We start from the raw sequence: 23,231 nt of genomic DNA, 5'->3' as shown, positions 1-23,231 counted from the left end.
TGAGGCTGCCAAACTTTGAACCTGAACTTAATTTGAAAAAAGCGTTGGGATATCTAAATTGAAGGTTCCCACCGAGAAAATACAATCCCCCTAACTTTAAGATGACTTCATGGAAAAGGACTCAGCATGGCGTCCTTACACGAGCTTGATGACGACCGCTAAATAGTTTCCCTCGATTAGATCTGATTTGAGCGTTTGAAAGGCGCACGTGTTCCCTTTTTATGTGGAACACTGTGAAACAGCGGATGCCCAACAAAACAAACATGCACCTGAGAGCTGTAAAAAATACAAAAGGCACTTTTGACAGATTTGCGCTCTTCCCTCCTTTTCCAATCACTTTTATCACCCGAGTGTACAACGGGAAAATGTACAGCTCACTTTGCTCTTAGGCGGGCCCCGTGACTGCGGCGGCGGCCTTAATAAACTCTGTGTTGCGGTGCCTTTGACAATGTGTGACTTGAAAGCAGGAAATAATGGGCCCTAAACAGTAAATCTTTACAGGTTATTGAGCGGGCTAGGTGAGGGACTTGTTGCTAATAATGGCGAGTCGTTGCGAGGGGCTCGCTGCTGTCTGACCGCATTACTTCTCGGCTGCTTTGACCGTTTCGTTTCACTGTATACAAAAAAAAAAAAGTAACAGTACTTGGAGCTTTGGTCTCCTCAGTGTCGGCCAAGAATGCTCCAGCAAACAAAGCTGTGAAAGCCTCGTGAGAGGTTTTTAATGAGCGCCAGCCAGGAAGCTCTTGTTACACCGCTAAAAGTCCCCCAAGCCGGCAACCCAACCTCCCTGCTACTGTCTCCCATCGGCCAAGTGAATTTATTCTAAACATTCTAAAGGCCTGACCCCCCACCCCACCCCCAAGCCAACTGAGTTTTCTCCACCTCATCTTTTGCTCTGTTTAAGACGCATTAACGGGCCCGTAAAGGTGACGCTGCATACCCGCCCGGCCCAACCGGCCAGCTGCCGGGTTGGGAAACATTCTGCAGCGGTCATGCTGGGAAGCAAAGTTCACAAATTGGTCAGGGGGCTCGGGTAGAGCCAGGTGTGCAAAATATATTTGCCAACTCAGCGCGAAGCAACTAGTCGATGTGTCAAAATTGTATTTTGACGTGAGCCTCGCTGAAAATTTCCAAAAATATGCGGGCATGTAAAAAAAAAAATGCCATTCATGTGCACACACGTATTCGCTGGGAAGCCCACCCACCCTGGTGCGGCCCGCTTCTATTAATACCAGCGGGCCCCGGGGCCACTAGGGCGCCTAACTTACTTCCTGCCCTTCACACCAGGACAGCCCCGGCCGGGGGTGCTTTGGTTTTAGCTTGCTCTCGGCGTCCAGCTCTTGTTTCCTTCCTTCCTTCACATACACAACAATAAACACGCGCAGGCGTGTTCGCGTACGACAGCAGTTGTGTGCAAAAGGGGGGGCGGGGCTGGAAAGCTGAGCTGAAAACACATGGCACCTTTCACCTTTCGTCAGGCCCAGCAGATATTGAAGCGGGGGTTGGAACATTTGCTCAGTGTCTGGCAAGCAGTACCTCCACGCACTTTATCTTTTACAACTTGGACTGGATTTATTTTGTCCTCTTTGCTCAGGTCGGTCAGGTTAGCAGGAGACGTTCCAGTCAGGTCCCAAATGCAACATAATACTCAAACATAGCAGGCCATTTAACGACTTTAAACATTCTGCTTCGTGTTGCTTTGATTTTTTTCAAGCTTAGCATTGTTCATCTTACGTTGAAGTTTGGTAGCAATCAGATCAAATCTTTGTCGGACTCTCAAAAGTAGTCGAAATGACAGTCAACCAAAATGGCCGACTTCCCGTCTTTTCGTGCGCGGGTTTTCTTTATGGGTGATCAATATGGCCACCAAATATTGTGTTGTGATCCAATTTCAAAATTCGAAAAAGATGTTTGAAGCAAGTTTTCAAAGCGGCCCTGAGATGCCCCCGAGGGCTGAAAATCTGTGGAAACGGTTGCGCCATTCAGTGAAAAGCCTAATAGTGTGTGCATGTGTGTGTGAGCTATACGAGAACCAAATTGGTTTCCAGGCAAACTGGATTAGGAGCCATCATTTAATCGAACAAGGACTCGTCGCAATCGGATGTCATCCATTTTTGAACACAGCCTCCCGTACAAATGCATGAGTCAATATTTGTGTGGAGACATCCCCATGCCTGGCGCAACAGACTGTAAAGCTGTCAGGAGCGACCTGAATATTCCGTCTGAGTGGCGCTTTCCCTTTGATTTCTTCTTCCTCTCAGCGCCGACAAGTCATCCAAGCGCGTTTGTGCCGCTTTTGACGGGCTCGTCTCCGCCACCCCCTCCCTCCCTCCCTCCCCCTCCCGCCCTGGAAACGATCCCCCTCCCCAACATATTATTATTCACCTATCTATTACACTGTTTGCTCCCAACGTTTCATTGGTGACTGATGGTTGTCTGTCGGTGAAGGGAAAGGAAGGGAAAGGAGCTTTCCTGTAGATTTGCCTTTAATAAGCTCGTCCTTGCAGAAGTTATTTACTCCAGCTCAGCAAACATTTAGTTCAGTCTGTTTGGGCCACTGCTTGTCTGCTTACCATACACACACACACACACACACACACACGCTGTTTACACTATTAAAAGTCACTGGCTGTGATATTACTCGTCCAGTCGGTGTAATTAGCCTTTTTTTCATTTCCTACTTAGCCTTGCCGCCTTCCCAAACTGGACTGCCTAGCCCGTCCTCCTTTGCATGGGTAGCGGGTCACAAAAGTGTTTTGTTTTTTTCTCAAAGGCTAGCAAGAAAGTGAAGAAATGAGTGAAAAATTGGCCTCGGGTGAAAAAATGGAGGGTTGGAAAACCATAAAGACAAAAACAATATGTTTGAAAATAAAGCATGTGTAGCAATCAATGCAGAAGCAGAAGAGAAATCTCGTCTGTGTAGAAATGACAACACACACGAGCATGGAACTAACTCAGACGATGGCGGTGGAATGTTTGCCATGGCCTACTTTGCATCGCTACAAGCGGCGACAGGCTCCCTCGCTCTGATGTTTAATTCATCTTTGATGAAAGATTCCATTTGGACTGGCACTCGCTCCCCAAGGAGGGCAACTGTTGCAAACAATCGTACCTGTGACGCCAACTAGGTTGGAACAACAAGTGGCAAATGATGCCGTGCTGTGTCTGTGTCTGTCACACACACATACACAAAATCTCCAACCTTGAATAGCACGAGGCTGCGGAATGCGCGCGCTAGCAATCAGGACAATGCGCTATTGCGGCGGGAATTTGACGTGACTCCTCACATTGTCATGTTTCCTATCCAGTTCTCACAGAACAGTTGCAGAGCTTACCAGGCAACCAAAAAAAAAACAAGAATCATAAAAGTTTGTTCAGTTTGCACAAACAAAGTCCCTCGCTAATCGTGGTGCGGGTTAACCGCACCGAAAAACGCTGAGTGGTAATTTAGCAGCCAAAGTCGTCGGAAGACGTTATATCACTCCATGGGCCCGATGGCCTTGTTCTCCTTTTTTGCGGGCATCTTTTTATGAAATAACAACAGAGCTCGCTTGTGCAACAGCTCTTCGAGGGGGAAGTGAAACAGGAAGTGGTTTTTCGCGCCACTCAACAACACCTGATCGTCACTGCGTTCAGACCACGCGTACAGAAGAGCAGCTAGCCGAGCATGTGCTCGTGTACTTTCAAAATACCACAATCATGAGCATCCCAAAATGTGTAACATTATTCACAGTTTGAAGAAAGCCTGCAGTTGAATGTAGGAAAGTAAAAAAAACTTACTTTGTTGTAGAGTGGTGTCGCCAACTACTGGCCTGGCATGCATATTACAGTATTTTGCGTTTTTTTGGGGGGTGGGGGGGTTCAGGTTTGTCTAAACATGAATCAGTTTTAACGTTTTTGCTATTTTAAAGAAAATCATTTGGGTATATTTTTGCAAACATAAAGGTTTTGAAAATGGAATTCGATTATTCAAATGAAAATGTGGGCATAAAAAGCTTAATTGAATTTTAGATCATCCACCAACCAACTCCTTTCAACTTGATAGTCTGCCATCTCTCTTCCTGAAGACAGGCAATTGAATGAATTGAGAATACATCCACACGTTGTCTATATGGACAAGTAATGTTGTTTTTCCTCTTGCATTCTCAGCTTGCTTAGAAGTGATGAATTCAAGTTGATCAATGTGCCTGCCCGCATCAGAGAAAAGAAGCAATGGTGGATTCATTGGCCCTCAGCGGCCATGAGATCAACCTGTGTGATTGCACCGCGCCGCTTTCAGGTGTCAACTTTGTGTGAGAAGAGAGAATTAATCAGGTTTGAAAATAATAAAAGAGAAGAGAAAAAATGGCAGCCGGGGCTTTCCAGAGGCACAACGTCTATGGTATTGTAAAAGCCAGGTCATTTGTAGTAAATCAGTTTGGCTTTTAAAAGCCAGACCCAGTCTAGCGGGAGGCCACGAGGCATGTGCTAAATGGCCCAGGCACGGCACGGGGCGGGCGGGAGGGACTTTAGTGCGGGCCGTGCCCCCTGCGTGTGCCACCCGCCCATAAATTGCATCCGCCCGCCCGCCCAGTGCCTGCCTTCAAGGAGGATCAACTTGTGCGAGGTCACGGCAGGGCACCAAGGAAGGGGGCAGAGAGGGTGAAGCCAAGGTACACACCGCCTGGGCCAAGCGCTCACTTGTCACTTTTTAGCCCGCTAGGCGCTAACGGCGGCATTAGCGACTTTCACTGCCAAATGAAAGCGATAAATCTCCAGATCCCCTTTTGATGGCTAGCCGGCCAACTCTTACGACGTGAACTAAGGGGGTGCACATCAGCCGTTATCCATGTCTGGAGTGTTCTATAGCGCAGCCAACAAAAGGGGGACCATCCTTCTGCTGTCGGAATGATTGAAAGGAAATGGGCTACGATCTGGACCCTGACTTCCTAACAATGAGTATTTGATGGCTCACAAGCGTAACTTATTCTCCCCTGGAAACGATTGCGGGTCGGGATGGCCAAGTGGCGATACACGTATCGTATCGGGATCAGTCTATCGGGTCCTTGTGACAGCGGCCGATAACATCCCAAAGCGCCCTCTTGTGGCCGTTGTCGTTGTGCTAGCAAGAGGAGGTATCGGAAGGAGCTGCACGAGTCTGAAGTTGTTGCGCCGGTTTCCATTTTGTCGTGACAATTTAGTGTTGTCCTAGTTTCTACTGTTTTGCGTGACAGGATGTTATTTGAGTTCTAATTCATGCAAACGTGTTCCTGATGTAGCGTTGATTAAGTTTGGAATCATTGTGCGTGTGAAAAGAGCTCGACTGTGACACGTCACGCTTCTCCACGTACGCTGCGTCATTTGGCTAGCGTCCCTCCCACTCCCTCCGTGTCTTGCTCACTGAAGGTTAAGTGGCTGTTAATCCGCCATATGCTAGCTAACGATGCCGCTTGAATATGCTGTTAGCGTAACATTGTTGTTCTTTTTCTCGGGGATTCAAATGGAAATAAACACAAATGAAAGCAAAACGCGCCACTTTTCATGAGGTCACATTTGACGAGAAGGCCACGCTCACTTTTACTGCATGCTCGCTGTCTTTTTTTTTTCTTTCTCTTTTTTTCTTTTGCATAACTTGTTGCATAAGCACTCTTCTGGCAGGCACACCGTGTCATGTACGTTCTGTGTCATTTCTGCTTTTTTCGCTCGGCACTCGTTACAGTACAGGCCGTTCCCACATGTCACCGCCGGCCGTTGCAAAAGCACCCAAAATATTCTTTCCCGCCCCTCGTACTTTCTCATTTTCTATCTCTCTCTCTCTGTTTTTCTTTTTGGTCATCTAAGAATCGCCTTCCTGTTTTCATTGCGCTCTCTCTCTGGAGGTGTCGTAACCCGGTCGGCCTTGCCAAGAACAAACCGAGAGATGGGCTCGCGCTGGACACACACACACACACACACACACACTAACATAGGCGTGCAAACACAAGCGCCAGATGTTGGCTTGGTGCATGTGTTTGATGTGTGATGCGTATGGCATGTACAGTACGCCGTGCCAAAGCCCGTAAAAGCATAATTAGCCTGTGCCGCGGCGATGTACGAACATTTATTGCTCTACAAGGTTGTACACACTCTAGATACACTAAATGAAAGTGACACGTCGCAGCCTGGCCTGGAGGCAGCACACTAAAGTGTTTGTATTAAGAACAGCACAACAAGAAAAGTGGCAGTTTATAAAGAGCCACTCTGATTTCAATACGTGCTTCAAAATAATTGAGCCAAATGGAATTTCGTATGGGTGGCATTAATCGCCGCCGTGCGTTTTGAAAAAGGAGAGCACGGCCGGCCGTCTTTAGAGAACGAACCCATTTATCCGTCATCTTCATGGTGTTGCTTCAACTTGCCTCATCAGGGGTCACTCGTGTGATTCGTTTGGCGCAGTTTGAATGTGCTTCCTGATTTAGAATTGAAATGAATGCATATTTTCAATCAGTAATATTGGAAAAAATATAGTGACCGTAGAATATTACAATAGTCATTACAATATCTGTCTTTGTGTGTTGCTCCATCGTTTGTGTTCAATTGCTTGAAGGGTACCCGATGCTAATTGTTAGCCTGTTTTTTGCACCGCTTGTTAGCACGAGGCTAAATGAAGCGGCATCCACCCTTTCCGTGTTTAGTGGTTACTTCAAACTTTCCGATCTCTGCCAAATTCTCGGCGGTCGCAGCATCGTGTACATTCCCAAGGGCTCGCTCACAGACACATTTTTAAAAATAGCCAGCTCACATAAGAGTTACTTAGTCGTTTAATTTCCAACAGCAGGCATTTCAGAGTCATCGCTTTCTTTACAAGCAGTTGAAATGCCAATTAGGCCGAATTTGTCGCTCTTAAGATTTCAGCATAAAACAAAAAGGGGATCTTCTCTTTTGTGGCATTTTCAATTGCAATTGCTGTGTTGTGTTGCCTGGCCGTGCAATAAAGGTCCACTCTCCTCTTGTGTTTTTGCCCTCCAGCTGGCGAGAAGGCCATCGTCTGCGACCAGTGCGGCGCTCAATTCCAGACGGAAGAGTCCCTGGAGGCTCACCGGCAGATCCACACCGGTAGGTACAAAAAACAACACGGCTGGCCGCTATCGCTGCGGTACGATATTTTCTTTTTGACAACGAGCCCACGTCGGCCAATCTCGCCAGAGTCCGTGATGGACGGCGTGATGGCAGTGTGCCCGATTAGCCCTAAATCACAACAGACTCAGCGGTAATCAACATAGTCCGCAAAAGTTGGCAGGCCCCAAGCCCGGTGTTGTTTATCTCCATGCCCCTTTCTCGCTACGGAGATGGGAAGACGGCACGCCTGCCAAGTTGGAAATAGGAGGAAGTAAATCCTCCTCCTTGGGCAGATGTGAGGTGTTTAATTTAGACGGACAGGATAGTCTCCCATGTCCGCTGCTGTTAAATAGAACCGATGGTGAGCCAGTTTTTGGCCTTTGGAAATGATGGCGTGATATCAAATATCCTGACAATGTTTACAATTGTGATTGGAGTGGTTTTGAAATTTCACTCGGCAGCGATGGCGTGCAAGCAATGGCAGGCCCAATCAAGCCACCGTTCATTTTGCTCTGGACGCGCACGCAAGGAGTTTGCCGAAATAGACACTCATCATTATCATGGCGGCTCGCTCCCCTTTGGCTGATCTCTTCGTCAACTTTGCGGCCGGCCGTTTTCCTCCAGAATATCTCGAGAGCCGAGGGCAGGGTCCTCACAGCCAATCGGCGCAGCCAGGTTAAACCAGGCTAATAATCCGCCAGCCATAAAAGCAGAAAGGAAAAGAGAGCTCTAAATATAGTCTTTCCAGTCTGGAACCAATGAAAGCCGTTTTAAATCAGGGGGGGGGCACTTTCTTTCATACATGTCGAGGCTAATAAGCTCAGCATGCAAGCGTGTCTGTGTCAAGTATGACGAAGCACTTTCACGCCCGTTTAGTTTAGTTGCCCGGTTAGCTCCGCCAAATCTAATGCCACCAATTTGCTTATTCAGACGCGTCACAGAGCGCCGCTAGTGACGAGACGCCCTCTCCACGACAGTGTCGGGCCTCGCCGACGTGCCACGTTGAATAGCCGCTATTGTGGCGCCATCAGCTGCACGCAGCCTGACTCGACCTCGAAAGAAAGAAAAAAAAAAAAAAAAAACACGGGACGGTTTGGAGCTTGCGGACGCATTCCTGAAGCGGTCGTCATTCCCGGCGAAAACATCACGTGGCGTTTATTTCCGTCGTAGCAAATAAACAGCAAATATTCTCCTTCTCTGCAAGTCATGGAAAATAATTCTACGTGTCCAAGAATATCTGAAGTGAATCTCTGCCCCTAAACTGGGACTTTTGTGAGCAAACATTTTCCCAGGCGGTGGAGGCAGCTTTCATCCTCCAAAGCAAAATAAAGCCCCGCTGCTGTCATATTTCCAACTCCAAGCATATTTACTCTCGGTCTTGTTTATGCGCGCGCGCTTTGGCTGTTATGCAATATATGCAGCCAGGGCTAATTTTAGCAGCTATTTTTTTTTTCTCTCTTTTTCTGGGACTGTCAACCAGCAAACCGTGGGGAGGGAGGATGTTTTGGTGGCTGGATGCTTTCACTCTGCGCTCGTCTGAAGCGAGCATGCGTCGGGGAACTCTTACAATCACCGGAGTAGCTTCGAGCAACGCTGTAAATCAAACAAATAATATCGCGACAAAATAAAGTGATTCACAAAGTTTGGTTGGCATCTCTGTTATGAGTAGACCCACAAAAAAAATCTTAAGAACAAATGCCACCAAAAAAAAAAAAAAAACCTGCCATTTTGGGTTGAAGTGGCCATTTTGGGGTCAAAGTTCAATGGTGTTTTGAACATTTAGCACTTAGCATTGACTCCATCTGTTGGAGGTTTACTATAAGATGCCATTGCATAAAAAGATCACAAGCTCGTGTGTGTGTGTGTTGTGTGTGTGTGTTGTGTGTTGAAGTAACAAGGAGACTCGCTTTGTTGAAGATTGCAGCTTTCAGTGGCGCGACTTGTAATTTGCATGGAAATGCGCCGCCGCGAGTGAGCGAAGGAAGGCCGCGTCACAAAATGAGCAGTTACTCGACACGGCGGCGGGCAACCGCCACTCCCGTGCAACCGCGAGTCGGCAGCCTCGGCAGGCCTTTGTCGCTCAAGACCCTTCGTACATGAATCATCTACTCCGGCGATGACGGCAAAGAATGAGAGAAGAGGGGGGGGTCGTGCTTCATCGCCTGTCGATTTATTTATTTATTTTTTTGTCTCCCGCCCCGTCCTTTTTAAGCCTCGTAATACGGGTGGAAAATATGCAAAGCGCCTCGCGGGCAACGGCAGTGGGAGCGCAGCGTGATTCCAGAGTAAACACTTTCTTTTCTCAAGCCAGGAATAGTTTGGCTGCACTGAGGCGGCAGGGAGAGATGAAGGAGAACATGCGGCGAGAAGCTGCAACAACCAGGTCCCAGGCGACCATCCCATAAGCGCCGGCCGCTCGCGTCTTGTCAAGCCGATGCGGCCGACGGCGACGGCAAAGTCGCGGGCGGGCGTCAAAAGTGCCTCCCGTCACACTGGCCTGGCATCTGCTTAGCATCGACTTAATTGTGATGTTATTAAGTTGTCAGGGAGCATTAGGCTTGCCTTGCGCAAAGCAAACACACACACACAAGGAGACTTCGGACATTGTCGTTAGACATTGAGTTTGCTCCTTTAACGCACGTCACAAAGAATCCAAATTACTATTGTTATTTATTTACATTTTAATCTCCGCAGCCCTGACAATCACACACAGAAACTAATTTAAAATGCACTCTAGTCATGCATTGCGCAATAGAAATAAATCAAATGACGAGAATTCAGGGGTGAGTTGCCTTTGCGGCCACATAAAATGATGGGCCGGATCTGGCCCCCAGGCCTTGAGTTTGACACCTGTGCTATAATTGATCCTGTCAAAAACAAAGTCTTGTTTTCACTTCATTTGGAATGTTTTTTTTCCCCCCCTCCTTCACCTGTTTTTTCTTCTGTCCATCCTCCCCTTCTTGACTGAGTGGGCTGAGACTCCATCGCACGCCGCTAAATGAAATCAAGTGGTGCTACCTTGACTACAGTCACTTCTCTCGCGACGAGCCGCCTCCTCTTTCCTGCGCAAACAAATTTTCCCCCCGATAAGATCTAAATGAGTTTTTCCGAGGCGGAGGAAAAGCGCTGATTGATGCCACGTGGAACCGAGAGATGCGCGTAAACCAGAAATTATGCGCAAATGAGTGTTGCCATCGAGGGCTTTCCTTGAGAAACGAGCCGAGCCGCACAGGCCCATTGAGGCGAGCGGCACCGCCGCCGTGCCAAAGCTTGTCTGGGAGGGAGTCGCTATTCTTATAAGTGGGTGGGATCCGCTAACAAATTGGGATGGGACGGCAGCGGCAGCGGCGGCGGCGGCGGCCACACAGCCAGAAAGAGCAATAAAAGCGTGGGGCCCGGGCGGCCAAGGGGATTATGGCCTCCCGACGGGAGCTATAAAATGGAAGTCAGCAGGACATGGCGCAAATCTGGCCAGCCAATATCCTCAGCGGCCCCCACCTCATCAGCATTTGCATCTTGTTTTGGACAAAAGCGACAAGCAAATAGTTTTCTTTGTAAATACGTGTGAATGCAGCGAGACGGCACGACGCGACGACACTTTCGCCCTGTTATTCCAAGTAAATCTGGTAATTACGTCGGCAGCTGTTCGTCGACGTCTTAAGAGTGTTAAAATATCAACTGGCCTTTTTTTCTTCACGTTTACAGTGCAAATACTGGCCTTTCGATTAGCGCACTGACAATAGCAGCTAGCCTTTGAGTCTTTATTATTCCTTAATTGTGAAGCAAGATTAGCAGGAGTGCATCCAACCTTTCACCCCAAACAAAAGAAGCCTCGCGTCCGGTTGCCTAGTTACACCGTTGCAGTTTTCGCTCATTTACTTCCAATAGCCTCCATAGTGACGATGCTGCGACGCCGTGCGTTCCCGGTGACGTCCGTCCAAACTTCCGATCCGTTCGTGGGTATGTCGTGCTGAGGGACATTTAGTTGAGCCTCCTCCTCTTTGGTTATTTGCTAGCGGTGGCAAAAGGTCAGCAGGCGTGTTTGCTCAGGTGCGTTGCGAGGAGGGAATCTCCAGGTCACCTGATTAGATGACATTCTTGCTCCACACTTTTTGGTGTCTTTGGGAGGCCACCTGGACCGCTTTCATTGCCGGCCACTCTCGTTCCTTCCCGTTTTACTAAACGTGGAGGCGTCCAAAATCTTACCTTGTGTAGGTACTATTTTAGTGGGTTTTTTTTGGGTTTGTTTTGGGCATATCTTTATTTTTTTCTATGCAGCAAATTCATTGGTGCCCCAAAATTGAACCCTGCGGAACACCAGACCAGAGTTGAGCCAGCATGGGAGCCTAGTTTTATCAAAAGAATTATTTCCATATAAAATAGTGTCGTTTTTGAGATCAAACTAATTCACATTCAAATATTTTTCTCGGAGAGTCTGTTATATCCAGCGGTAGCCTCCATGCCCTCGCTGCTAATTGTGGGCTCATCAAAGCAATTACAAGGGACATTTACAAGTGGCGTGGGTGCTAAATATTTATCTTTATAAGAGATGATAAGATGTTGCGTGGGCGTTCATTAATAATTAATGCCCGTCTATTTGGGCGGCCATGTCTTATCTGACTCCAGAGGCCGAGTGTTCGCAGTCACACTTGATTTGGAGTTAAACATTGTCAAAGGACCAAACGACCGCCTTTGCGTCGTCGGGGTGCGCGCGTGTGTGCGCGGGTGTGTGCGTGTTCACGCTGCTACGACATTGTGTGGGCGGCCATCGTCGTAGCGCGCTGACCTTCATTTGTAATCGCTGCGCTCTAATGTGAAAATTGTCTCTCTGAAATTAATTTAGCATTTAATTATGTATGCGTACGCATATGCTAGTGCCGAGAGCGCGTGAGGTCACCAGCCAGATGTTCGCCGCTTCCCAAATGTGCGGGCTGACCTTGAGCAACTTGGGAAACAAAAGCATGGGTCGCCTAATGCGTCTTGAGTTAACATCATTAACGCTTTAAGTTGAAGCAATTGAAAGATGAAGGCAAGTTTTACAAAGACTAGAAAGCATCTCTTCTTGGGCGCTGCAAAGGTGCTATTTTCTTGAAAACATTGAAGTTAATTCATTTGGATTTGGAAATTTCCAAATTATTTATAGCAAAATAACTCAAGTTGCCATATACACCTATCAGGCTGCTGGCCCAAAAAAAAAAAAAAACATTTCCGTGGAATGTTTAGGGGTGGTTGCCCCTACCCACCCGTCCGTAAGTATCCTCTTACAGTCCCGGCTCTGATTGATTTGGGGTGAGGGAGGAGCCTTTCTGGGGCTTTGGAGGTCAAGGGTCAGCTCTTCTGCAAATCTGCTTCCTATTGTACAGTGGAAACACCAGGAGACCGGTGTCACATCACCCCCTTACTCACCCCTCCCCTCCCCTCCCTCCCTCTCGCCCTCTGCCTGGGAAAATGGAGGAGGCGTCAATTAAAACTATTCTCTGGTTGGCTTCACTTCTCTCCGTCTTCTCAAGCCGCTCTTTAAAGCGCAAATTCTTTGGGTTGCAGTGCAAAGCGCTCAAAAGCGTTTGTTAGGGTTTCTCCTTTCGGAATCAAACTAATGCTAATGGAGCATGTGCGCCGCTGTGGAAACGCTTTTTAATGAATAGCTTAAGTAAGCAATTAGGGCCACACAATATCAGTGGAATACCTAACTCGTGGCAATTAGCGCCTTTAATAGATGGCCGCACATCAACAAGTTTTAGTCCAGAAATGCCCTGTTCTCACTCAATACCAATTTTCAGCAATGCAAACAAATACGTCCGTATTGGGCCAAAGCACCAGGTGGCGCTCTAACCGCAAAGCCGAAAGAAAGCGCCACGAGCACGTTTTAGCTTAAAAACCAAGCTCGAATAAACTCTCTCAAAACCCCTCTTCAAAATTTACACAATTCATGTACTACTTTTGCTCTATAAACTTCAAATTAAACCAATGTTGGATCGTTTTAGAAAATATATAAATTAATAAATGTAATAGTAATTTCTTTTATTTAACAAAAGGTAAAACAGTCGCTTTAATAGAACAAATAAATCATGTTTGTGAGGTTTAGATGAGAAAACATTTCTGATTGAAGATCTCGTTGAGGCAAAGCATCACTCCACCGACCGTTCAGCTCTTTAAAATGTGCTCTTTTCAAAAGCTTTGAAACGCAGGGATAACCTTGCAATTTGGAAAATGTGGCCGGTCCTTGGCCCTCGGGGGCCCAAAGCCTTTGTGGTCACAGGGCCGGGATTACACTTTAACCTCCATCACCGCCAGCCTGCAGCCGCCCGCCCCCCCCGCCCCTGAGGTCAGGTGAAAGGCCAGGAATCTTAAACACGCTGCTGAAGAAGAGGAAGAAGAAGAGAGAAAGTCTGTTTTTAAAATGGCTGCGTTTCATTTGGACGCTGCTTTGGGGCTTTTGTGCCTTATTGATTAGCATCATGGGGGGGTGCTCCTACCTACTTTAATGTACGACTTAAGAAAGAGCTTCCCAAATTGCTTTTATTTGGTTGACATTGTTTTATATGATCACAATGAAGTTTCATTAAAGCAGTAAGTCTTGCAAACTTGATTCTATATAGCTTTATCCATTGCAGGCATATGTAATTTAAAGATTTTGATTGAAAAGTTTAAACTTCTTTTTTTTTTCTTCAAAACAATGAATTGAGGCATCGCTAAAAATGTATTTATGTTTTTCACGCTTGACTGGGGTTGTACATTGTAATTTACTTCTCGGGCCATCAGTTAAGCAACTGTCTGTCTGTTTGCGTTGCGCTGTCGTAAAGAGCTAACTTATTTCTAAAGGACTTTTTCTACGCCCATAAAAAAGTCAACCATTCTTTTGCTTGTAATCTTCAGGGCAAATGTTAGAATTTTCAGATAAGGCCAACACGCTAGTAAAAACACAAGGACCCCTTTGACAAGGACCCGTCAGGCGCTATAAATCTTTGCTACTGCTATGAGGGGGGAAAATGAGTAAGTTGCAAACTTTAGCTGTTCAGTTAGCATTGCTAAATGGGCTGGTTTGTTAGTTAGTACACTCAAGCAACATTTGATGATACTTGGAGCTTAATTCCAAACATTTTATGATGCCCAAAATGAAAATAGTAGCTATGTCTTGTGCTAGGTTTGAACAACACTAGGCCTACATGCTAATGTTTGCATCTGGAGAATGTTTTTATTTTTACCACCGATTGTTTCTTTGCCAGGTGTACATAAGGAATGGTCACGGCGGCCGCCCGAGAAAAAGCCGATTTATTGCGTCTCGTCTGGGTCGTGGAGCTAGCGGTCCCTCACTCCCACGCTAAGCTATAATTTGCCAAGCTCCGTCCCCGGAGAAATATGGCCCCGAGACAGAGAAAGGCTTTGAGGAACTCGCAGTCAGTTACTTGGAGTTTTCACATTTAGTTTGTTTTTTTATTTATTTATTTGTACTACAGATAAGTGACAATTGATTGAATTTATTAAGAATGAAAACAAAAGTACAAAGTACTAGCTGCCCATGTTGGATGTGTGCCTTAAAGGGGCGTGGCCTAGTGAGTAACATCTTAATCTAGACCAGGCTCATGTCTGTGTGGGCGCTTAGCAATGAGGTTTTTTTGTTTGTTTGTTTTTTTAAGGTGCCGCTATATATCCTGGCATTCCTTCCTGGTGCTATTCCCATACTGGAATGTGCATTTAAAAAAAAAAAAAAAAAAGTGTCACCCCCAAGCCCTTTTGCCTCAAACACCTGACCCTCTAAACTACTTTCTAATCTCCATTCTCAGCCATTAAGCGCGTGCGAGGCGGCCAACATTGTGTCTGTTATAGCATATAAGAGGCTTTTTTTTTCTTCCCCCACCGCTCCCCCCACCCCCCTTTCCCTGTCCTCCGCTCCCATGTGAACTGCCTGTCAACTCCTGCTCAAGAGGTCATGTGAGGACTCCCGTCTCCGCGGTGCCCCCAGCTGGTCGGAGGCAGCACTGTCACACAGCTGTGTATCACATGCTCCCCACCCCATCCCCAAATGTGTGTGTTTGTGGGTGGGTGTGTGTAGCGGCGCCGCTCGCTCTTTACTCAGAGTTGACTTTATGGGCTCGTTGAGCGCGGATGGGCACTATCGTGGCCGTTATATGATTATCTGGCGCTAATCCACGTGGTTGGAAGAGTCCTGCCGGAGCAATTGAGCGCAGTCTTATCTGCATTTTTTGCCAATTTTTCGGGCCGGCGAGCTTAAACGTGACTGGCTTTATTTGAACTCATCATTTAGGCTGGATTTAAAGTGCAGGGCCAAGTGCATCCATTCCAATTTGAGCTTTTTCCACGTTGCTTTCCAATGACTCACAAGAGCTACACCTTTTTTCTGCCCAAACGATTGGACATTCTACAAGTGACAATTTGCAATATGACCGCATTTTCTTTTTTTTTCCCATTCATATTTATTCATTCATTTTTATATTTGACATCTGTTAGTGAGCATTTCCTCTTTTTGATTTCCTAAAGCCTATTTTGATGGACACGCCGGTGAGGTCGATAATAATAAATGAAAAGCTTTTGTTTTTTTCTTCTTCTTCTTTTTCCTGGAGCCGCACAGTCGTCCACCATTTTGGCTCCAAGGTCACAGCTGGCTGATCCAGGCTTTATTGCCTCCATTGAGCAGCCGCTAATGAAACGGCCTTTAAGGCTAATGTTGTTGACTGCAAACGTACGTAAACACCACACATCATCGAATTTGGGCTTTTATGGAGGCGCCGGATGCACCTGAATGCCTCTTTCATAACTCAGAGATCACGTTTCATCCCGCGCTGACTTTTTTTTTTTTTATGACTCATCGAGCAGATGTTGCGCAGGGATGAAAAGACTTTGGATGCTCATTGCTCTGTCTTCATTAGCTCCAGCCGAAAGAGGTCTGAAGAGAATATAGCTTGCATTTCCCTTTGCATACTGAGCGCTGTTCCTGATATTTTGAATCCTCAATTGGGCCACATGCAGCAAAATCAATGTTAATCCAGATTACGACTCTTTTTTCCTCATGAATTCAGCACTTTATTTTCCAATCACTTCGTCTTCAATGTTCCTTGTGGTTTCCTCTCGTAAGGCGACTTGAGAAGCATAGCGTGGCCTTTTGTAGCTGATTTTATTTTTTTTGATTACTTTGAAAGTACACTCGGATGGCTCCTCCTTCTGCTGCCTTTAACAGCCCTCATCCTTTTTTTGTTCCCAAGACCCCCAACAGCCCCCCTCCCCGTCCATTGAAGGAACAAAAAAAAAAAAAACAAGCACCCATCCTGTCCGGCGTGTCAGTGTCGGACAGTACAGCAAGCGAGGTGCTAAAAGCCTTTTGTCCACCAGGAAAGACTATGTCAGCGGCTTCAGTGATTTGGGGGGGGTCAGGGCTCATTTTCTATGTGTGTGTGTGTGTACAGGTCGAAGGAGCAAAGAGCCCGTGACTAATGTGAGTTGCGCCCCACACTCACCATACACCCCTGTTTTTTTTTCCTTTTTACACTGTCCAGATGGCCAGTGAGTAGAATCAATGCTAGGAAGGCCAGGACAGATTTGGGATTTCTTTACAGGGCGTCGGGGTGAAGGTGGAGGTTATCCGTGGTCGATGGCTGCTGCTCACTAAGCCTTAGATTTATATATACAAAGCAATGAATAGAAAAGGCTAGGAATCATCAAAAGGGACACACGCTGGCCCCTCAACTCATTACTCGTGACAGAGTGTATTATTGAAACCTTGACTTTTATTTTTTAAAACCACGCTCAAATGGTAAATGACATTAATGGCAGATTCCAGCAAGTCCAGAGCCAGCAACCCCACCACGTCTTATTTGTGTACAAGCCATTAAAAAGTCAATTTGCTGTAATCTGTTACCTTAAATGTGCACTCAGTGGCCGTAGCACTCAGCGTCGGTTCTCAAGCATCAAATACAGAAAATATGAGCGTTATGTTTGATTTCGTTTTTTTATCTTGAAATATGCCGCTCTTGTAAGTCATTAGATTGCGGGCAGTGGGCGGCTTTTTGATGAATAAAAGATAAGAAACGGCGGCGCAGGAAACAAACAAAACGTGCGTGGCGGCAAATTTGCGTCGGAGCCAAGTCCAGACAGAGAGGCCTCTCTGTTCCCCCCGCTCGCTATGAATCTGCCCTATCTCATTCCCCGCCGCTAATTCCAATTTAATTGCCAGTAGCCCGAAGCCTCCTCAATAGGAGTAACAAATGGTTTGATTCTGTAGACTTCATCAGAGCGCATTTTAAATGCGACACAGTAACCTGGCGCGAATGCCAATGAAGCCTGGCGAGGAGCTCCTCTGTTTACTAATTATCCTTTTTCTTACTCCCAGCCACACTGCACAAGTTGTCTGATTAAATCGGATTTGTGGGGATTGGAAGGTGTGGAGGGGGGAAGAGAGGAGATGGGGGGTGGGGGTGTTACAGCGGCGATGTTGGCCGGCGGCTGGCTTGATGGGATGGATTGGACAACGAGCGCGCTCCGTCTTTGTAAATGATCTGCGATTGGGCGGTGAGAGTCCAGGGCGGCCATGTCGCAGTGAATCATGTTAAAAGACCTCCGCCGCCGCCATTGCTCACGCTGACGTTAATTCCTAGCATGCATCCTTTATGATCTTTACAGTCTGCGTCGCAGCGGCGGCGGTGGGACACACACAAACACGGGCCACAATTTATACCCACTGCAGTACAGCATGGCTTCAAGGCGGGAATGGATTTAACTGCAGCTGTGTGTCATTAACATATATGTACCTATGTAATTTACAATGGACATTGTAAACGGTGGAGAGCCGCGACCGAACTTGACCATCGGGAACAAATCAACAATTCAAATCACTGCGACGGGAAAATTGCTAGCTAGCGCCCGCGCCGCCTTTGCTTGCTTTTCACCGACCCAGAAAAACACGGATTGTCACGCAAGAAGCGATTTCCCTTTCCCTGACAATTCAAAGGAAAGGCCAGAGATAAAAAATGATCCCTGGGTAGTGGTGTATTTTATCAAGTCTCCATGCTTGGCTTTTTAGACACTACAGAAAAACAGTGTCAAAGACCAAATTTGATTGTGAAATGACGGAAGCGCTGGCCATGTGCCCACTTTTCTATAAGAAGGCAAGGCTCCAGTCAGATGGCGTGACCGCGCAAATAAAAAAAACGAGCTGTCAAGCCAATGGCCGGTGGAGCCGCCATATGGCCGTGATGACATTATCTGCGGGTAATTAATATGGCATCTCGCCTGGCATCTGGCGACATTAATCTCGATGTGCGTCTTCCGGCGTCGGCACTCAATCCGAGCATCGGCGCTCAATCCGACCGCCCTCGCCTTTCCCCAGCCCACGCCCGACGTTGAGTTATCGCCAGCTGACGAAAAGCGCCACACTTTTCTTGGATTTCCCGCGTGAATGGCTGCAAAGACTCACCCGAGCGATTGTGTTGAAATTGTGTTGTATATAAAACATGCAGGGGACTGTGTGTGTGTGTGTGTGTGTGTGTTTATTGTTGTTTACAATGCTACTTAGCGGGGATTACGGCTTTTTCTTTAAGTAGCTGTTAAACACAGATCACATTTACTTCAGCAATAAAATGTCCAATTAGATTGCTTTTCACTAATTTATGCTGCACGCTGTCCACATTCCAGCTTATTTAAAAGTAATCATGTCTTATACTGCCCATGATTAGCATACAATTAATTGCTGCATTTGGAAATGCTTTTTTTTGCCATCATTTATCTTGCCATTATCTATAAACTGCGCGGCGTCATACTGAGAGCATCTTTGAATATTTGAATTCCCTCAAGTAATAAGTAGGAAAGTAGTACTATTACAACTATTTGGAAGTGAAAAAGGTTTTCATCAAAAATGTCCATTTTTTGCCCAAAATCAAGCTGCTTGTACAGTGCATTCATAAATAATGACGTAATAGATGATCCATCCATACGTGTCGGTCGGGTCCTAGCAAAGTGCAGCGTCATATCGATCACTATTGATGAGCGAGCCGAGCGGTCACTGAGGCCCGTGCTAATGACCTGTGATTGAACACCTTGTGCTGAGGTCCCGCAACTGGCCGCCTCATTAATTTTGGCAGCTCTCCGGTTCGACTGGCTGCATTGCGGCTCCGACCGAACCGCAGAACGCCGCCGGACGACTGTCTGTGATTTTACCTCCGACAGGCTGAGCTTCATGTTAATGGTGGACTGAAAAGCATAAAGGGTCACCTCCTGTTCATTATTTGAGTTTTTTTGCTGCAGCTTAAGCAAGAAAAGTAGTGATGTGCGGCAATAATATCATATAATAATATAGATAATATCTAAATACACATGGAACATATTACGTAATGTCCAAAAAAATTTTGACTTGACTTCCCCTTTAATCAGACAGCGATGTCATACGTTTCATATTTTAGCGCCGCTAGCCAGTCGCTGTTAGCCGGTCCGCCCGCTGTCACCTCCCATTGGGGAGTATTCCTCTCCATTACCCCCCCCCCCCCTTCCTCCCCCCACTTAAATAACAGCAGCCCTGCCACTCCGCTCAGCGCCATTAAGGATGCGCCGGCACCACCGTGGCCAGGCAGGGGCCTGCCCGGGCTTCTTTATAAATAGATGCGCTAGACAGAGCGAGAGGCTGGTTAGGGGAGCTAAATTATTCCAAAACAGCCAAACAGGACTGAGGCGAAAATACACAGACACACACAGCAGCAGCAAGCGCCACCTTCAGTGCTTCCTCTCAGGTGTCACTTCAGGCTGACTCAATTTTACACTGTAATGGACCTTCTGGGTCAACTACTTTTCTCCCGCCTTTTCTTCTTTTATCTCTTCACGGCTCTCTTCATCCATCAGAGGCACACACACTCGCAGCGTCGCCGACAGTATAGTCTGTAGTACTTAATTTTCTCTAATCAAGGTGTGCATTGCAGTTGCGCCAACTCTTCTTTACGCCGATGTGTTTCAAGGAGGTTTTTTTTGTTTTAAAACCTCGCAGTTGTGCAAGAGCGACTTTACGCTCTTGTAAACTCGCATCTGATAATCCTATAATGAACATGCAACCTTTTTTTTTTTTAATGACGCCCATAAAAGGAGAAATCAATGTCATAAAAGTCTTGTTTATGAGACGTTTTCCTGCACAAGTGATCAGAGTATTTTAATTGCGGTGATCTTGCTCTCGGTGCAGCGTGTTGATATCCAGTAGCGGAATGTCGGCCATATTTGTTGAGGTACGTCCGCCATGTTTTTGGTTCGTGTTACGTTTTAGCCGTCATATTTGGGAATCCTGTTTAGTTATATCCATCACATTTGTGGAGCGCGTTTTAGCTCTAGCTAATGTTTATTAATGCTTGTTAGCATAAAGCGAGCTAACTTTGGTATCACAAAATCTTACCAAAGTCTTCACTAGCTCTAGCTAATGTGTATTAACGCATGTTAGCACAAAGCTAGCTAACTTTAGTATCACAAAATCTTGCGGTTGAGTTGTACATTATAAACAAATTAATTCTCTTGGTTTTGTGGCTTTTTTTGCGGCCAGTATTGCTGTGTTCCAATTGACGTAATAAAAAGTGACGTGCCCCCCCCCAGCCTCCATCCGCGAGACAGTAATCGATCCAACAAGGAGGCCGATGTTGGCCCCTTTTGCCTGCTACCGCGCTGCTTATGAACATGAGGCAGCGTGGCGCTCCTGATAGATTTTTAAATTAGTGTCAGCTTGGCCCCAAAGATGCATTATTGACTGATTAAATAGAAACCGGCTTTCAAACACTGCCAAGTCCTTCCCTCGAGTTTCAACCGGGCCAGGTAATTGAAAAAGTGTAAAGACAAGTGTGTTCAAGCGTCTTTGCGATGCGTTGTGTTTGTCGTCTCGCAGCCGTGTGCTCTTTATCTCAGCTGGAGAAGAGAGAAACAGTCGAGAGAGGATTGAAGTATTGCGTGGAAGATCTTTATCCCAGCACGCTCAATGCGTTGCCAGTGAAGTGTTTTGTTTTTTCCTGGTCTAACTACAGCACTACAGTCCGGCTGCAAAAACGCTCCATTCAGGTGTCATAATACACAAGCAGGAATCGTCGCAAACGAGCTTTTCCCTCTTCAAGTGAAGGCCAGTGTCATCAAGTGAAAAGAAAAAAACATTTTGCGCTGGTATCAAGATACTAAGCTATCCAAGGCCCAATGGAACAAATTCCAGGTGTTGATGAAAAAAGTGACTAATGGCTATTTGTGTGTGTGCAGGCTCCGACATGGCCATCTTCTGCCTGCTGTGCGGCAAACGTTTCCAGACGCAGACGGCGTTACAGCAGCACATGGAGGTCCACGCCGGCGTGCGTAGCTACATCTGCAGCGAATGCAACCGAACCTTCCCCAGCCACACGGCGCTCAAGCGCCACCTGCGCTCGCATACAGGTCAGTGAAGGCACCGCGCAGGCAATTTGAAACGCTTCGTTATTTTGGATTCTCTCATACGTCGGCGATTAACAACAATTTTGAGACGACCTTGCGGAATATGCGGATTCGTTGTACACAAATAAGATCAATGGTTGCAAAACGAAAAACACGCACCGTAACCTTTATGGCCGTGTGCATCCTCGTGAGAGATGCGAGACGGGACTAAAAATAGTTTACAGTAAGTAGAAAGCCGTGTTTTATTTGGGATGGGCGCTTGCTGAGCGGAGCGGGCGCTCCTCCATTCATCTTCATTCAGGTCAGCAGTCAAATCGGTTCTGCGGCGATGGTGACTTATTTTATTCATTTGCACGGCGCTGGAGTGCGCTGAGACCACAGCGGGATGTTAATGCATTGTTGACACGTGGCCAAATGGACGAATATGAACACATGGAAATGAATTCCATTCCAGTGGTGGCGGGCGGGCGAGCGGATGGATGCCCCCCCCCGCAACCCTCGCTCCCACCTGCTCCGCCTCCCTCGCTCGCTCCTTCCCCCGCCTCAGCAGCTTGTCTGCGACCTTAAATAACAGTCTCACTGTCACGGCTGATTTAGCTCACCAGCGCCCCGGATAAATATTTGAAAGGAAAAGGCGGTGAGATGTGAGCAGTCGGCCTCCGTTTGCGAGTCGGACCAATCGGATGAGTTGGGAGGGGGGGTGATGCTGTACAGTACCTGCCCGCCCAGCCGGCGCGAATGTCGCTAGGAATGGTTGGTCGGGTGTTAAATCACAAATGAGAGCGTCGCTTAAATATGACTTTATGTTCGGGGAGGAGGAAACGGGGATTAGGAAATGGGAAATGGGACCTCCTCGTTTACCCCCGACGGGAAATGAATGCGCCGTTCCCTGCATCATCTTATGCACGGTTTGGAGGGAAAGAAGAAGAAGAAGAAAATGATCATTTATTCCGATCAAATATGAGGAGGTCAAAAATCCTCACGCGTCGATTGAAATGCATTGGGAAAAAAAACGCAATATATCACAATGGGATTTGCCGAGAATGTTCATCTCTTGACTTAATGTGACGAATCGAACAAAGACTTGTTTTTTTTGTTTGTTTGTTTATTTGCGGGACGCGTGCTTCATTTACCTGTCTGCCGCCGCCTTATCTTGGCAACGCAGCCCAGAGCCGCCACACTGGAGCTGCGTCAAAGACGTGCAATTTAATGGTGTTTATTTCAGCATCTTAATCTGACCATCTTTATTCTCCTCCAACCACCTGCACGCTCTGCAGCACACACACACACACACATACACACACGTGGCTTTATTTGCTCTTTTTGTAGGTTTACTGCATGTATGCACAGTGCATTAAAGGTTCAAGTGCACGTGCTCAATTATACAGTGTTGGCAGCTGTGCCTTCTCTTAAAACACACACACACACACACTCAGCAGCAGACCTTCATTAATATTCCATTGTTGTTCACTGTCTGTGCCCAAGTGTGTGTATGTGTATGAGACAATTTGCCGGGGTTTTTTTTGTGTTCGCAGCTGTATTTGAGTGAGCAAATAAAATTGGCTGTGGCCGTGCGTCCTTGATTTAAAACCTATAGAATGAACACACAAACCAGCGCTCGCCCGCCCCCATTCAATGGTGCCCTCGGGCATCGCCACCCTCAGCACTCCTTTGGGGTGTCACATGAGTGTGCGTGTTGGCAAGGGGACGCAGGTGGCGATGCCCAGGGGCACCCAAGGGTCCAGTGGCCATGTGATGCGGTTCCA

General features: G+C 46.9%; 1 protein-coding gene across 1 annotated transcript in view; it reads left to right on the top strand.

Moving 5' to 3' along the window:
- Positions 1–23,231, top strand: part of zbtb16a (zinc finger and BTB domain containing 16a) — a 66,355-nt gene that overhangs the window by 33,731 nt on the left and 9,393 nt on the right. The window contains exons 4-5 of the mRNA XM_088399009.1: positions 6,988–7,074; positions 21,298–21,468. Of these exons, the coding sequence (XP_088255135.1) occupies positions 6,988–7,074; positions 21,298–21,468 (258 nt within the window). The remainder of the gene's footprint in view (positions 1–6,987; positions 7,075–21,297; positions 21,469–23,231) is intronic.

This window comes from Syngnathus floridae, chromosome 15 (assembly GCF_059516105.1).
Source record: "Syngnathus floridae isolate MCC-2025c chromosome 15, RoL_Sflo_1.0, whole genome shotgun sequence".
NCBI classification, from domain to species: domain Eukaryota; kingdom Metazoa; phylum Chordata; class Actinopteri; order Syngnathiformes; family Syngnathidae; genus Syngnathus; species Syngnathus floridae.
The sequence above is the reverse complement of the archived record's forward strand: the minus strand, read 5'-3'. Positions and strand labels throughout refer to the sequence as shown.